The following is a 16,477-nucleotide window of genomic DNA, read 5'->3' as shown; positions in this document are numbered from 1 at the left end:
GAGCGGAGGGAACCTGGCCCGAGAGGATGGGAACAGGGAAGGCACCAGGCTGGGGGCTGCGGAAGAGGGGCCCCGCCGGGCAGGGTGGTGGTGGTGCCGGTGCCGCGGCAGAGGCGGAGCGGGGGCCCGGCGGGCGCGGCCGTGTCGGCGGGAGCCCCGGGGGGCGGCGCCGGGCGGGCCGTACTTAAGGCGGCGGCGCGGTGCGGGCGGCCTCGCCGTGCCCATGGCTCCAGCGAGCGCGGCCCGGGCGCTCTGCGCCACCGCCCGCCTGGGCGTCCCCCGCCGCCCGCGCTCCGCGCCCGCCGCCGCTCCCCGCGGGGCCGCTCCGCCGCCGGCTGCGGGCAGGGGGGCCCGGCCGGTGCCGCCGCCGCCGCCTCCCCCTCCGCGGGGTGCGGAGCGGGGACCGCCGCCCGCCGTGGATTTCGGGGACCCGCGGGAGGCGTTCCGCAGCAAGAGCAACGGGGAGCTGCTACGGGGGCTGCTGGTGCTGGGGCTGTGCACTGTGGGGCCGCTGGTGGAGCACAACCGGGAGGTGGGTGGCGGGGGGCGCCGGTCCCCGGCCGGGGGGGCTGACCGCTCCGGGGGGGTGGGCGATCCCCGGCAGGGGGGTTCCCGCTCCGGGTGGGGTGCCGGGCCTGGGGGGGCTGCCTGCTCCAGGGGGGATGCCGGTCCCAAGCCGGGCGGGGGGCTGCCGACTCCGGGGGTTGCCATTCCCGGGCTGGGGTGGGGGCTGCGGCTCCGGGAGGGGTGCGCCGGTGCCGGGCCTGGGGGGTCTTGTTCCGGGGGGGGGGGCCGTGGGGGAGTGTCCGCTGCGGGCCGGGTGCCGGCCGGCGGGGCGCTGAGCTGCCGCTGTCCCGCAGCTGCTGCAGGTGTGCCAGCGGGTGCTGGGGCAGACGCTGTTCGAGCGGCTGATGAAGATGACCTTCTACGGGCAGTTCGTGGCCGGGGAGGACCAGGAGGCCATCAAACCGCTCATCCGGCGGAACCAGGCCTTCGGCGTGGGCGCCGTGCTGGACTACAGCGTGGAGGAGGACCTGAGCGCCGAGGAGGCCGAGCGCAAGGAGCTGGAGTGAGTGCGGGGCCGCGGCGGCGGGAGGGCGCGGGCACGGCGTGCAGCGGGCGCGGGACTTGGCCGCTCTGCGATTGGCTGCGCCCGCCCATCCCCCCCGCTCCCATTGGCTGCGGAGCCCGGGCTGCTGTGCGTCACGGCCCCCCCTCCCGCTGCGCTCCCCGGCCCGGGCATCGCCCCCAGCCGCCGCCCCTCATCCTCCCCAAACACGCTGGGGGGCTGCCCCCCCCCCCTCCCTCCCGCGGGGCTGCCCCACCCCACACCGGCGTCCTGTCCCCCTCAGCCCCCCTGCGCACAGCGGGGTGCTGCCCCCCACGCTGGGGTGGTGCCCCCCGGGCTGCTGCACCCCCTCTGTCCCCATCTGTTCCCCCTGCACACACTGGGATACTGCCGCCCCCGGCCAGGGTGCTGTTCCTCTCCACCCTCCTGTGCACACTGAGGTGCTGCCCACCTCTATTCCCCCCCACCTTCTCTGGGGTGCTGCCCTTCTCCACCCCCCACACATACACTGGGGTTAGACCCCCATTCTGCCTTCTCTCCACACTGGAGTGCTACACCCACCCCACTGCACACACTGGGGTGCTTCCCCCCTCTATTCCCCTTCCCCCCCCGCCCCCCGCATTGCTGGTCTCCTCCCCAAGGGTGCTTCCCCCTCCATCCCCATCCCATGCCATTTCTATCCCCCTCAAGCAGGGGTGGTGCCCCCCCCCCCCAGGTCGCACCCCCTTCCCACACTGCCCCCCTCCCGCCCCGGGCAGCCTTCCATGCCTGCTGCCCTCTGCCAAGGGCAGGCGCTGGCCCAAAGCTGCTGGCAACTTTCCACTATTTGGGCTCCAGTTTTGGGCGGCTCAGCTCACCCTATCGATGGGCTGCTGGTTGGCACCCATGATCACCAGGGTGGGTGGTGTCCCCCCCCACCCAGGAGAAGGGTGGCCCTGCTGGAGGGCGCAGGCTGGGGATGCAGTGCTCTGCCGGGCAAGGCTGCAACAGCCCCATGTCCCTGACCGCAGCCAGGGACACCATCTGGCTGCCACATGCTTGTCACATGGTGTTAAAAATACAGTGGAAACAGCTTTTTGGGGTGACTTGCAAGTGGGGTTTCCGGTTGGTGTGGTGATGCAGGTGCTGCCGCTGGACTCCTCCCAGCCGGTGCCGGGAGCCTTATCTCTGCTCCCCACCCGGGCACTGCTTATCAGGGACCCCCCCACTTGCTGCTTGTCACTGCTACTGGAAATCCCCGTCAGTGCGAAGGTCCTGCCTTTGCAGGACGAAAAAGAAATGGGCTGTGCCCATCCCAGCCCTTTGCAGATTGAGCTGCAAACTGCTTTTTTTTTTTAATATAAAAATTGCTTGTAGCCCGGGGAGGGGGAGGGTGTCTCTCTTGAAGGCGTGGAGCAGTGGTGTTTTCAGGAACAGCTGGTTTCTTCCCCGGGCACGCAGCTGTGGTCCGGGCACATTGCTCAGCATCCCTGCTGGGGCTGAGCTGGTGGTGCCGGTGCTGCCAGGCTGTGCCTGTGCCGAGTGCTTCCTGTGGTTGACCACCAAGAGCTTTTATGGGCAGGCTCTGCCTGCACCTGTATTCTGCCTGCTGATGGTGGCGTGTAGGTGGTTTGTGAGCTGTCTGGGCTACGCTAGCCCTGCCCTGGAGCAGATTTGGGGGTTGCATGCATGGGACTCCTTGCTAGGTGAGCTCTACCTGTGCTCTGTTGGTCATTCCCACCCAGGAGAGCTTGGCAAAACCACACGCTGGACCCCGCCACCCTGCCCGAGCCCCAGCAGGATTTGCTCCATCAAATGGGCAGAGGAAAAAAATGCCATCCTGGTGGTCACCCAGGGATGTCATGGAGCAGGGACAAAGCCCAGGGGAGGCAGGGGTGGTATTGGAAGGGCTGTGTTGAACCCTGGCCCGTGCCAAGCATCGTTCTGGGTCCTCCTTGGCTCTGTTCAGGGGCAAAACTCCAAATTACCAGTGCTTCTGCCAGGGATGGTGCCGAGCTGGGCTGTGCATGGTTGAGAGGGGTGAGTGTTCCAGGGCTTGTGGCTGCTGGACTCGGGAGCTGCATCCTTCCCTGCCATGAGCGCTTTGGGGCTTTGCCCCGCTGCCAGCCAGGAAGCAGAGGTACAAACCAGATGCAGCCAGCTGGTTTTTTTGGCCTCCTGGTGCCATCTGCTGCTCTTTCCCCCCAAGGCAGAGCTCCTGCAGGCAGAGCTGTGCTGGGTTTACCAGTGCAGCCTGCTCCTCTGCAGCAAGCTGATTACAGCAGGGAAATGCCCTCTTCTCCCCAGCAATGGGCCCTGGCTGCTCCCTGTAAGAGGCTTTCCGGTTGGGAACAGCAATGCAACACGGGCAGGCATCGGCTTATCCTGCCTGCTGCAGGCTCATACCTGCCCTGCCCTGCCTGGGCTGGCATCCAGCACTCTGACAGCTTGTCCCAGGAGTCCTTGGCTGTGTGCTGAAGGCTGCTGCCAGGTCGTGGTGACGCAGCTGGAGAAAGGTGTCCTGCAGGCAGCAGAGCCTGGGTGCTGCTCCGCTCCCTGGGCAGCATGTGGGCTGGGGGCTTCGGGATGGGTGCAGCCCTGGGTGGGGTGTGGAGAGGCAGTGCTGTGGCTGGGCAGGGGCTTCTGCTCCCCATGGGGAGGAAACAAGGAGTCCCCCCCATAGTGGAGGTGGTTGTGGTCCCCTTGCAGCCTTGGGGATCATGGACATGGCCCATGGACATCCTGAGCCAGGAGATGAGTTGGGGTTGTGCTAACATGGGGAAGGACAATCCTGCCTGCAAGCGCTGTCAGACACCCTGAACGACTCTGCCACACAGCATGTGGACTTCGCTTCCTCTTGAGATTTCTTGTGTGGACACCTGATATCTGCCCCAGCGTGGGATTATGATCTAGCCTGGCTAATCAGCCTCCAAAAACCACCTCCTCCCCTTTTCCTCCTGCTCCCAGGGCTGCTGCCACCCATGCCCAGTGCTCTGCCTGCATGTGCTGTGGGTCCCTGGGATCATGGGGTAGTTTCTGTTTAGCCTGAAGCTGTGCAAGGAGGTCCTGCGGTGGTCCTGGGCTGCTGTGTGCTGGCAACTCATGTATGGGGCAGGGTCGAAGGACTCTCTTATGTAAACAGCTTTGCTTTATTCCTACCTGCAGGGTTTTAAGCATCACCCATAGCTCTGGTCTGGGCTTCATGTGACCAGGAGTTTTTCCTTGTATGTGGTAATTCAGGGATATCTTCTCCCTGGTGTTCCCTCATCCCCTCTGCCAGACCTGTCCGCTGACAAGCGAGGTAAAGACACTGTGCTTGTGGCACTCTCCTGGTAACCTCCAGGGCAAAATGGATTATTGCCTACTTATTTCTGACAAGGGGACCTTTGTGCTTCTCCCTGAGATGGCTTATTTGAGCCTGATCAAAAACTTCCTGAAAGCCCAAGTAAGCTGTGTCAGCTGCATTACCCTTCCCAGCAATCCAGCAGGCTGCATCGAGTCTTCATAGCCTGCTTTGCAGTGCTTGGAGGGCTTGGTTTTTGCATGCTGTGGGTGAGTGTGAACTCCCAGGTCCTGAGCGTGCCTTGCAGGTGGCTCCTTTCTGGTTACAGCTTGCCAGAAATGTTTGGGCAGTGCCTGGAGATGTGTCCTGCTCTGGGAGACTTGCTCTCTGTTTGCAGAAGGGGTGGCCAGGTATAAACTGGGTTAGGTGGCACTTGCTTGGTGTAGGAATGGCTTTGCTGGCTAAGGCTAATATTGCAAAGAAAGCAGATGATATCCAGAAAGAGCTATTTCTTCAGCTGGAAGGAGCTTCTTTTATTTTGCTTGATGCAGAACAATAAAGTGAGCACCATGGCACTGCTTTGAATGCCCCCCTCGGGGATGAAGGGCTCATGCAGCAGGAATGCTGCTGAAGAGGGTGTGTTTGTCTTCAGGAACACAAACCACTTCACATTCAAGGGTGCTGTTTGCTAATTTAGCTGTGTGCATTCACCCTGGGTAGGTCGGAGGAGGCTTTGCTCCCTGCCACTTGTCCCTAGCATCTCAGGTGTTGGATGCAAGGTGTGCTCTGGGGTTCAGAGCTGTCCTGCTGTGCTGTGGCTGGGACCTGCCTGCAGGACCTGTCTCTCCTGACATGTCTTCAGAGTCCCAGCAGCATGTCCAGCTGAAGCCTTCCCCTGTACCACACTGCCTGCTCGAAGGGGACCTTCCGTCCCCTGTAGGCTTTGCTATTGCATCCCATCCCTGGGTGTATGATGTCTCCTCCTTCCTTTCCTCCACCCTCTGTATTCAGGGGCAGAAGGCTTCTTGACCTGTCCTCAGGGTAGCAAAATCACGGAGCAGAGCCTTCCACACATGGTGCCTGCTGCTCCCCGTGAGCTCCAGCTGCTCCTGCCATGGTTTATGCCAGGCTCTGCTGCACTTTGAGCAATGCGAGGCTGTTCCTGGCTCTGGGGAGCAGGAAGAAAGGGTTTGTCTCTGCTTGTTTATGCTTCCAGCAGCCCCTAATCCCTGTCACAGGGTTTCCATGTGGGAGAACATGTTCCGGGACCATGGCACGTGCCTCTCCGTTCTCTTGCGCAAGTCCTCTGGCTCTGGCTGGGTGGTTTTGCTGCTTGCCTCGCAGTGTGTTTTCCCACTGTTAGGCACAGCCGATTTTGGGACAGTGACTCCAAGGCAGGGGTCTCCTGGAGGAGATGGCTCTGCTGTTGCTCAGGGCTGCTCTCCAGGGGCTGGTAGTGTTCCTGGGTGAGACCTCTGGCCTGCAGGCTGGATTTAGGGTGTCAGCGAGAAGGCTTAGCTGTTCAAGCTCAAGGAGGATCTCATGACTTGGCTAGTGTCCCCTTGGGACAGCCCTGTTATCTCTGTGGCAAAGAGCTTGGGCTTGAAATTACATCTGAGGTCAGCTGGAGTTGAAGCTCAGACCTTGTTTGTAAGTTGTTGGCTAATGCCAAGGTGCAGAGTAGTGTAGGGCAGCTGAGCTGCAGCAGGGCATCCTACATCTTGATGTGCCCTGAGTCTGGAGGAGCTCCTTGCTTCGTGGTCTGGCCACTGGTGCCTATAGGGTGGGGAGGTGTTGGGATGAGGTTTGGTGCTCCACCATGGTGAGTACTGTGGGCTGATGTGGTAGAGACAGAGCAGCCAGCCCCACCAGGGCTGACCTTGTCCTTGCCGTGGGGTGGGCTGTTTGAGAGCAGCTCTGGACCCTGGGACAGAGCATCCTCCTTGTGCTGCCTCAGGGCCTCCAGGTAACACTTGCTTGGATGTTGAAACCCTGTTGCCTTCCATGAGCGGGTTTGGGGCATCTGACCAGCCAGTGGAGCTCGCGCTGAGCAGCATTTGATCCATTGGCAATGGGATGGCAAAGGGAAGACCAGGGTCCAATGCCAGGCTGGTGGCGGGGCAGCCTCGCAGCTGCCCTGGCCACCAGCATGGGGTTGCGAGGGGTTGCTGACCTGGCCCTTATCTTCCCTGTTTCTCTTCTTAGCTCCTGCACCTCTGCAGCCGAGAAGGAGATGGGAGGTGAGTGACCCAGCCTCTCCTGCTGACAGAAGATAGCCTGAAGGTCCAGCTGATCCAGGCACTGTGGGCCTGGTATGGGGGAAGGACTCGGCTCCCACAGCCTCAAAACACGAGCTGGATGAAGAACATCTCGGTTCTTGGCCAGCCCTGCTCCTCAGCAAAGGCTGAGCCCTTGCTCAGGCAACAGAGCAGGCAGGGCACATTGCAGCCCTCGGGAGCTCTTTTGAGGTCCAAGACAGAGCCCCCTTCCCCTGTGCCCACGGCAGAAGCTCTCGGGGAGGCTTGTAGGAGCTCAGCAGGGCTGTGTGGCCCATCTCCATCCTCTTCCACCCCAGGAGCAGAGCAAAGAGAGAAGCAGTACCGAGCCCATCGGGGATTTGGAGATCGCCGCGGTGGGGTTATCAGTGCCCGCACGTATTTCTATGCTGACGAGGCCAAGTGTGACCAGCACATGGAGACTTTCCTCCGCTGCATTGATGCCTCAGGTAAGTGCTCCATGTGTCTTGAGCAGCCCCACTGTGCTTGGGGACTGCAGGGAGCCTGCAGCCCACCACTGTATCTCGGGTACCTCCGTTCTGCCCAAGCACCCTGCCTGTCGGGCTAGCTGTCTGTGTGGCTCCATCCAGGTGGCAGCTCAGAGGACGGCTTCTCGGCCATCAAGCTGACTGCGCTGGGCAGACCTCAGTTCCTGGTGAGTGCCACGGCTGTGACCGGGGCAAGGTGGGTCAGAGCCAGGGCTATGGATGATGCATCTGGAAGGGGCAGGTGCTTTGGGGTGCCAGGCTTGCTGCAGTGGTATCTCTACTGATGGCAGAGAGGAGCAGGCACCAACAGGCTGTCCCCTGTGTGCCTGAGACCACCCTGGAGACCCTGCCTCAACTTTTGGGGACACGTGAAGAGCTCAGAAGTTTAGAGGTGCCAGCATGAGGGCGTGTGGGGGTCTGTACTGTTAGGCTTGGCCCCTGCTTGGCCAAGGTCCCCTGCTATAGGGTCAGGGTCTGTCTCAGGCTGGGCGCGATCCTGCAAAGCCTCCACTGCAGGAGGCTCTGAGCCAGCTGGGCTCCAGCCCAGCTGTCTCACCTCGAGCTCTGTCCCCGTAGCTGCAGTTCTCAGAGGTGCTGGTGAAGTGGCGGAGGTTCTTCCATCAAATGGCTGCAGAGCAGGGCCAGGCTGGCCGAGCAGCGCTGGAGATGAAGCTGGAGGTGGAGAAGCTGCAGGTGAGGCGGGTGATGTCCAAGGGAGGAGGCTGTGCTGCTGGAGATGTGCTGCTGGAGGTGGCCGGTGGCTGTAGGGATCCCAGAGCAGCCCTAACCTGTTACACCTCTGAGCCTGGAGCAGTAAGAGTCCTGTAGCCCCTTGGTGCTGATGCTCCTTTTGGTGGCAGGAGGCCCTGGCCAACCTCGGCATCGCGACCAAGGCAGAGAGCCAGCACTGGTTCACAGGCGAGAACCTGGGTGTGAGCGGGTAAGCTGCCTGTGACCTGGGGGGTGCTGCGGGATGGGGATGCTGGAGGACCTTGTCACTGTCCCTGGGGCGGTAGGGTAGCAGCAAGGAGAGGCCTCCAAAGGCCAGCGCTGGCTCAGCACAGCAACCAAGCAGAGAGGAGGTTTGGGTGGAGGTGACAAGATGGGTCAGGGTGGCACATGCTGCCCACCTGGCTTGCTGGTGGGGGCTGGGAGCTGGCAGAGACCCCCCTGCCCCTGCAAGACACCAGTACAGACCTGGCTCTCTGCTCCCAGCACTGTGGACCTGCTGGACTGGAACAGCCTGATCGACAGCCGCACCAAGCTCTCCAAGCTGCTGCTCGTCCCCAACATGCAGGTGGGTACCCATCTCTGCCACCCCTGGAGTGGCCCCGCAGGGAGGGCGCTGCCAGTGCCTGTCCCCATCCCCCGTTCTGGTCCCCTGCTGCTGCTCCAAGGTTAGGGTGCTGCAAGGACTCATCCCTCTGTGTAGTTTGCCTCCTCCCTGCCTTTGGCCACCAACGCGTGCCTCCCTAGTGCGGGTTTCTGTCTCCTGTGGGCAGGGTTGGCCGTAGGCAGGCAGGGTGCCACAAGCTGTTCTCGTTTCAGACCGGGCAGCTGGAGCCTCTGCTCTCACGCTTCACTGAGGAGGAGGACCTGCAGATGAAGCGGATGCTGCAGCGGATGGACGTCCTTGCCAAGGTCAGGGGTGCTAGGGCTGGGGGAGCTGGGCACGGGCGCCACCGCAGAGAGGGGAGGTGTGTGGCAGGTGGCCCCATCAGACCAACCTGTATGTCGTTCACCCCCGCAGAGAGCCACAGAGAAGGGCGTGAGGCTGATGGTGGATGCGGAGCAGAGCTACTTCCAGCCAGCTATCAGCCGCCTCACTCTGGAGATGCAGCGACGCTTCAACAGGGATCGGGCGATCATCTTCAACACTTACCAGTGCTACCTGAAGGTGAGGTCTAGCAGGAGGCTGGGCAGGAAGGACCTGCTGGAGCAGCTGGGTGGAGACCTTGGCTCCTGAAGCCACGGCAATGCAATGGCACAACTCCAGGGCTGGCTGGCTGGAGGTGCAGGGTGGAGGTGGCACTGATGTGATGAGCCTGTGCCATTTCTTCCATCTGGTCCCAGGAGGCTTACGACAATGTGACGGTGGATGTGGAGCTGTCGCGCCGGGAGGGCTGGCACTTTGGCACCAAGCTGGTCCGTGGCGCCTACATGGAGCAGGAGCGGGAGAGGGCAGCCCAGATTGGCTATGAGGATCCCATCAACCCCACCTACGAGAAGACCAATGAGATGTACCACAGGTAGGGTACAACCCTAGCCACCTTCCCCCTTCCCGCCCCACCAGGCACAGGCTCCGGTGGCCTCACCACGCAGTCCCATACTGTCCTACAGGTGCCTGGACTATATCCTGGAGGAGATCAAGCACAGCCGGAAAGCCAATGTGATGGTGGCATCTCACAATGAGGACTCGGTGAAGTTCACCCTGCGCAGGTGGGTGCCAGGGAGACAGCATGGCGTGGCAGGGACTGAGGGCTCGAGGGATGTGGGGGCCTAGCAGAGCTGCAGTGAGATGTGCTGTGGCTTGTCAGGTCTCCTCTGCGCTCACTTGATGGGATCCTAGCTCCCATCTGGTGCTCAGGGCTTCGGTTGAGGCTCAGAGCTGGGGTGCAGCACAGTAGCCCACAGCGGCTGCAGACCTGGCCCCATGGCCCAGCCCCGAGGCTGTTTTAAAAACAAATCCCTCAAGTCCTTGCATCCCAGCATCCATCTGGGATGTGGTCGGTGCTGTGCTCTCGTACATGGAGATGATCCCCACTCCTCTGGTGGGGCACGCTGCCTCTGCGTGCCCTGGTGTCTCCGCTCTTCCCTAATGCCAAGGCTTGGCTTGCAGGATGATGGAGCTTGGGATCCATCCCTTAGAGAAGAAGGTGTACTTCGGGCAGCTGCTGGGCATGTGTGACCAGATCACCTTCCCCCTGGGTGAGTGCTGGGAGCAGGGGGGACTTGGCATATGTGCTTCTGCCGCACCTTGACCCCTGGGGTCCCCCTCAGCAGCTGCTGTGGGGTCTGAAGGATGGATGGAGCTGGGCTATGGGTCCGTCAGAGCAGGACTGGCTGAGGACAGTGCCTTGTTGCCTCTTCCGCAGCTGTGCGGAGTGTTGTGACCCCTGTACGGGGTTTGAGGAACATGGAGATGAGGATATAGATGGAGAATCACATCTGTCTCTTGGAGGCCCCATGAGACCATGATGGCTGGGCAGGGAGATTCCTGCTTTGCACTACAAGCTGAGACTGGGGTACTCCTAGATGGGGCAGAACCAGGTCCTGGCAGCCAGCAAACTCCTCGTGTACTTCCTTGGTCTGGGATTGTTGCTTTGCTCTGCTCGAGGTGCACACCAAGTCCTGGGCTCTCTGCTAGTGGGGTGGCAACAGGCTCTTGTGTGACCTTGTCCTCTCCTTTGCCGCTGGCCCAGGCAGCAGTGCAAAGCTCCCCGGGGCCCAGACAGAGGGACATGCAAGGGTCCAGGTAGCCCAGGTCAGGTCAGGGACTGATCCCCCTGCCTGCACCAGTGTCTGGAGTGGAGACCTGAGGCCAGGAGAGCAGCAGTAGGCAGACTGGGCAGTTGTCCAGTGTGGATGCTGCTCTGTCCTGGAGTTCCCCTTGCAAGCGGGGTTTGGCTGCCTGTCTGCAACCTCCTCTGGTCATGCTGGAAAAATGTGTTAACTTGATGTTTCTGGTTGAATGCTTCTTGAATTGGCCTGGCCCTGGCTGCCGACATTCCCAGGGCTCCCAGTGACCTTGGCCTGCCCCCCCGGCGTGTTCCCAAGCTCCCCGTGCTGAGCTGGGGAAGGACGCACCGCCGCTCCCCCTGCCCGGGCAGGCTCAGCCAGGGCTGGCCGGGGTGCTCCCAGGCTTCCCCTCCCCAGTGCTCAACCGCAGCCTCCGGACGCTGCAACCCTCCCACCCGCCATCCCTTGCTCCATCGGCACAGCCGGAGAAGTACGGGAGAGCTTGGGGGTAAGGGAGGCTTTTTCCTTTTTTACCTCTTTTTTTTTTCTTTTTTATTTTTTGCCTTTTTTTATTTTTTGCCTTTCTCCTTTTTTAATTTTTGCCTTTTTGCATTCTTTTTCTTTCTTGGTACTTCCCTGACCTGCCTCTCTCCCTTCAGGTCAGGCCGGCTTCCCTGTCTACAAGTACGTGCCCTACGGCCCGGTGAATGAGGTGCTGCCCTACCTGTCCCGGCGAGCCCAGGAGAACAGGGGCTTCATGCAGAGGGCAAACAGGGAGCGGGACCTCCTCTGGAGAGAGGTCAAGAGGCGGCTCCTCACCGGCAGCCTCTTCAGCCCCAACCACTAACCCCACCTGTGGCATCCAGCCTGGGGTCTCTTGTGCCTTCACCTATAACCACTATTACCGTTACCCATTCTAGTCCTGCTGCAGTTTCCCCCCAGCACCCTTTGCCCTGGGAGGGGAAGCATCCTTGTTGCTGTTTGAACCACACTACTGTAGGGTTGCCCCAGCTGGCACTGCCCTGAGGGATGTCCCTCAGGCTCTTGAGCTGTGCTTGCCCTGGGCTCTCTCTGGGGAGACGCTGGGGCTCCCTTCCAGCCTTCCCTCACCTCGGTGAGTGCTGTCCCAGGGTTTTCCCCTTGCAGGGTTGCATGGGGAGGTTTGGCTGCCTGTTTCATGCCACGGGCTCAGGTCCAGGGTGGGCTGGGTGACTTGGGGACAAGCTGGCCTCAGCCAAAAGCTCTTCCAGCCTCCGCCAGGGCTGGGGCTTGGCTTGGTCTCTTCCAGCTCCATGGAGGCAGATGCCAAAGCAGAGGCCACAGTGACCTGTGAGGGGTCACTGGGCAGGGGCAGGATCGGTCCCTGCTACCTGTCCCAGGGCAGACACTACCTGGCTGCTTACCAGCTTTGCACAGACCAGAGCTGGGCAGGACCAGGCTCTCCCTTCACCCCACCAGGCTGAGCAGAGCCAAAGCTGCCCAGAGTTGTCTGTCCTCAGTGGGGCACGAGGGGTGAGAGGAGCTGGCCGGCCCCATCTGCGTGCTGTTCCTGCCCAGCCTGCAGTCCTCAGCTCCGCTGCTGGACCAGGTCTGCTGCAGGCAGGGGTGGTGGCCCCAGGGGAGCACCAGGATCTGGACCACAGCTCAGCTCTGCTGCACACTGGATTTGCAGAGAATGGTGATGATTAAATCGTAACTGTTCTTGCTCCTGTCTCTCTCTTGGAGTTACTAGGCAGCTGTCTGTCCCTGGGCTCTGCTTCACTACCCTGGTCTCAAAGAGGGGGTTAGTACCTGTTCTCAGCCCCCTCCAGCTGCCCCCTTTGGCCTGAGCCAGGGCCAGGGCTTGGGGAAAGGAGCTGGAAATGGGCTGCACTGAGTGAGGCCAAACTTCTCCAGGCCTGGGAGTGGGGCAGCAGGGGCAGTTGCATGGGGAAAAAGCCCATATCCTTGCAGCAACCATCTCAGCAGCCTTGTGCTCAAATGCCATGAGCAGCTCAAGCACACACGTGAGCAGGGGCTTCTTCCAAGGAGCAGAGCCTGGCTGCATCCCGGCAGGATGGTGACAAGCACCTCATAGTGTATGACTCCCTGCTGCTCCTCCATGCTGCTCATGGAGGGGGGTGGCAGCTCTTGAGAGAGCCTCTCCCCACCATGAGATCTGGTTTTGGGGGACATGCACCCTGCAGGCTTTCACTGCCTCAAATTAGGGGCAGTTTCTGCTGGGCTCATTTTGGGCTCTGCAGGACCACGAGCATCTCTGGGCTTCCCTGCCTGACAGCTATTAGGCAGCATCTCCTTTTTCCCTGGGTTGTTCTCTCTGCTTCTGGCAAGCCACTCAAGCCAAGGGGGTGAAGTTTAGGCTTCCCAGAGGTGTTCAGCTACTGCCTTTTTCCCCAGCTGAGTCTCCCATGCCTTAAAAAACATCTGGAGGAGCAGGGAGCATGGCTGGAGCATGAGGCCAGGGCTGCTGGTATTTAAAAGCAGTGCTGGAGCAGGCAGCAGCTGGGCTCCTGGTATTTTGGGGAGGAGAGGAGATGCACCCCCAGCACCAGGCTGCCTCTCCAGCCCATGCAGGATGCTGCGGCAGTGGCAGGGAGTGTGCTGCTGCCCCAGGGCCTGGGCTTTGCAGGTGTGGGTGGACCCAGAGCAGCTGTTGTCTGCTGCAGGCTTCTGCAAAGACCCCTGGTCACCTGCATAGCTATTGCAGGAGCAGATGTTGCAGCTTCCATGCCAGCAGCTTCATGTATCTGTACATGGCCCCTCTTGGTCAAAAGACTCCCTTTTTTGGAGTTAACCCCCTCCTCAGCACTCTTCCCAGGGCAGACAGGACTTGTGCACCTCCAGGGAGCTCTGCAGCATGCCTCTGCTGTGCGTGTGCTGCTGTTTGCAGGGGCTGTGTATGGGGTCGGGGTGCAGGATGCTGCCTCCTGTCTACCTAGGGCCCTGGATGGCCTTGAAACCCCCCAGATCCCCATGTTCCCAGCAACCTTTATCCACGCTCAGCCAGAAAACCACAACCGCTCCTTTTATTTCTGGGTGTGTTGACCCAACCAAACCCTCCCTGTATCTCAGGCTTTCCCCACCCTGCTCAGTTTTAGCTCTTGCTGCTGGAAGCTGCTTTCTGCTTGTCCCGAAGGAAGGGAAGGCATGAAACAGTGGCGCTTATGCCAGTAGCTGGTGCTGCAGCACGCTCGCTTGTAAGGATGCTGGCTACAGCAGCAGGGGGAGTTGCATGGGGAAAGAGCCTGTATCCTTGCAGCAACCATCTCAGCAGCCTTGTGCTCAAATGCCGTGAGCAGCCCAAGCGCACACGTGAGCAGGGGCTTCTTCCAAGGAGCAGAGCCTGGCTGCATCCCGGCAGGATGGTGACGAGCGCCTCGTATCGTATGACTCCCCACTGCCCCGCCGTGCAGTCCTGCCCGCTGAAACAGCTGCAGAGATTTGCGAATCGTCAACAAAACATCTATTTCTCCTTAGTTTTGTGTTCAGAAATAGTATAGTGCTGGGGTTTCTTTTTTCTCTGATATTTTCCAAAACATAGTTCAATGGGAGGCAAGCACCTGGTGGGACATTTCCAGCCTGAAATCTGAAAAATGAACTGCAAACAGTGGTGTAGTGGAAAGCATCAAGCTGTGCTTGCAGGGTGCCGGCACGGGCAACAGCCTCGCTGGGGTCAGAGGAAGAGGCAGGATGGGTGGCTGATACCCATGGGACGTGCAATTCCCCAGCCCTGGCAGCACCAGCCAGCCCAGACAATGCCACCCCCCTGAGCACTGTAAATCCTCCCTCCACCTCCTCCCCTGCAGCACCCTCAGCAGCTTCTCCAGCCTCTGGCTATCAACTGGCAGCATCTCCTGAGGGACCAGCTTATCTCCCCAGCTATGGCCCAACCCCTGCCCTGGTGTGGGTTAGACCTGGTAAAAACAGAGCAGCACAGGACCTGCTGCCTTCAGGAAGAGAAAACTGTTTACTGAAGCCAGAAAACAGCCAAAATCAAAAGCATCCTTGCACAAAGCAACAGTGTGGGAAAGGTGTGGCAGTGCGAGCCTGCCCTGCCTCATCGGGAGAGGGGCAGAGGAGGACCAGGCACACTCAGCACAGCAGGAAGGTGAGGGAGCAACCAGATAGGAAGGGAATCCCGGTTATAGAAACAGCCAGAGCGAGGCCACAGCTCCAGGTGGGCATGGTTGCCAGGGGAGGCATGGGGATGCAACCGCTAAGCCTGGCTTCCTGCCTAACTTTGGAGTTAACTCCCTCCCCAGCCTGCTTTCCCAGACAGAAAGGGATGCTGAGCTCAACCCGGGGCTGAGAGTCATCCCGAGGAAACTCCTCACACATCAGTGCAGCCAAGCAGGGCCACCCACGTGTTTCTGGGCACCCTCCAGACAAGTCCTGTGAGTGAACTGGGGGACAGGGATGTGGAGCAGGGGAAGCTTCCCAGTGCTGCTGAACATGTGGGAGAGGATTGGGGGCATGTGAAAGGTACTGGGGCTGCAGAGGGGAAAAAGGGGGGGCTATCAAATTGTCACAAGCCCATTTGAAAGCTCAGGTCTGAAAAGGAAAGTCGGTGGGTTATACTGGGTAAACCACCAGACCTTTCCTCTGCACCAAGGATGCTGCCAGGGGGATGTCAGCCACAATGTGCCGATACACCCATGGTACAGGGAATGGGGAAAAGGCAACCTCAGGTATGGTCACTGACATCCAAGTCCCTGCCGGTGGCCCAATGTCAATGTCACTCAGCGGGAAGGAGGAACGCGCCCAGCTTTGCCTTCCCAGCTTCATGCCACAGAGGGTCCTGGCTGCTCCCTGCAGTGGCCACGGGGCACCTGGGCTTGCTGCATCCTGCCAGACAAGGTGCTGGACCAGGATGTTACAAATCTGGACTGTCAAAATTGCAGGTTGTTGGTGGCTTCTGGGGCAGTCTCTGAAAGCCAATGCAAAGAACGCACGTTTGCGGGGGTTAGTCCTGTAGATTTGAAACTGTCTGTGCACTTTGCACAAGCTACTGCTCATGGCTGGGCATTGGGAGGTCAGCAAGACTCTTGCAGGCACATTTATTGGGATGTAACTGCAAAAAAGAATAATTCCCACCAGCAAGACCACCAGAGACTTCCCCATTGGGAATCTCTTGTCTGAGCAGGAGAAAAAGCACATCAGCCCCATGTACTGCAAACACTGAAGGACATTGATGGTGAGAATCCACCGAACTCATTTACTCTTTGCTCGGCTGGGAAGGTGCTCAGGGCACCACTCAGGACTCCCTAAGCCTCTCCAGAAGGATGCTGCCCAACCCACGCCTAGTGTGATGGAGGCTCCACATCTGCAGGAAACCCCCGGAGGTGCATGACCTTCAGACCCAGCTGTGCAGGAGATGCACACTGTCCATACACCCTTCCACAGCTCCTTGGATGCAGCCAGCACGTGGCAGGATATTTTTTTGTGCTTTTGTGCTACCACGTGGGAGATGGTTGGGGTGTCCTCCATCCATGCTTTCACCATACAGCTATCAGATGTCCCTGAAGCTCAGACAAGCTTGAGCCATCTCCTGCAGTGACCATGATGCTGAAAAGCCAGCTGGGACAGGGTGGTGGCCAAGGGAGCCCTGGCCCATTCAGTATGGCTGTACTGTCAGGCCAAGGAGGCTTATTGCCCAGGCTGCCCCACTGGGCCAGGGATGAGGGAGCACTGCAGGTGCCCAGTGTGTCCCCCCAATTCCCAGCTGTGTACTTATGGTGGGTTAACCACTGGTTGCTCTGAAGCCCTTCGGTCCCTGTTCAGGGTCGTGCCCCCTTGGCCCTGCCACTGCAGGCACCGTTTGGCTCCCGTGGGTCCCTGCCTGGCTCCCAACAGGCTGGTCCAGGGGCTGTCGGACACCTGGACACTGCCCAGGCTGTTAGACACCTGGAGCTGCCAGATGACC

General features: G+C 60.4%; 1 protein-coding gene across 5 annotated transcripts; it reads left to right on the top strand.

Annotated features, from left to right (window-relative positions):
- Positions 1-309: 309 nt before the first annotated feature.
- On the top strand, positions 310-13,326 carry PRODH (proline dehydrogenase 1). 5 transcript variants are annotated; one of them, XM_082325131.1, is made up of 14 exons: positions 310-532; positions 861-1,069; positions 6,537-6,571; positions 6,907-7,056; positions 7,198-7,262; positions 7,672-7,788; positions 7,956-8,035; positions 8,311-8,392; positions 8,644-8,736; positions 8,846-8,992; positions 9,169-9,344; positions 9,436-9,534; positions 9,935-10,023; positions 11,214-12,260. In XM_082325131.1, exons 2-14 carry the CDS (start codon positions 912-914, stop codon positions 11,399-11,401), a joined length of 1,479 nt encoding a protein of 492 aa, XP_082181257.1. In that variant the 5' UTR covers positions 310-532; positions 861-911; the 3' UTR covers positions 11,402-12,260. The 5 variants fall into 5 exon arrangements, with proteins under 5 accessions (XP_082181257.1, XP_082181259.1, XP_082181261.1 ...); XM_082325133.1 differs by lacking the exons at positions 310-532; positions 11,214-12,260 and adding an exon at positions 12,508-13,326 and having other exon boundaries at positions 955-1,069; positions 6,537-7,056; XM_082325135.1 differs by lacking the exon at positions 310-532 and having other exon boundaries at positions 955-1,069; positions 6,537-7,056; positions 12,013-12,260.
- Positions 13,327-16,477: the final 3,151 nt, after the last annotated feature.

The sequence above is a fragment of the Platalea leucorodia genome, assembly GCF_965183815.1.
Source record: "Platalea leucorodia genome assembly, chromosome: 12".
Taxonomy (NCBI): Eukaryota; Metazoa; Chordata; class Aves; order Pelecaniformes; family Threskiornithidae; genus Platalea; species Platalea leucorodia.
Note: the sequence above shows the minus strand (reverse complement) of the source record. Positions and strands in the feature narration are given on the sequence as shown.

What these genes read in the sequence shown, in the direction of transcription:
- PRODH (XM_082325132.1), top strand. Translation starts at nt 6,690, where the DNA reads ATGAAGAACATCTCGGTTCTTGGCCAGCCCTGCTCCTCAGCAAAGGCT. An exon ending in TGGAGGTGGAGAAGCTGCAG is followed by an intron (nt 7,789 to 7,955) that starts GTGAGGCGGGTG and finishes TTTTGGTGGCAG; the next exon opens with GAGGCCCTGGCCAACCTCGG. An exon ending in CCAGATCACCTTCCCCCTGG is followed by an intron (nt 10,024 to 11,213) that starts GTGAGTGCTGGG and finishes CTCTCCCTTCAG; the next exon opens with GTCAGGCCGGCTTCCCTGTC.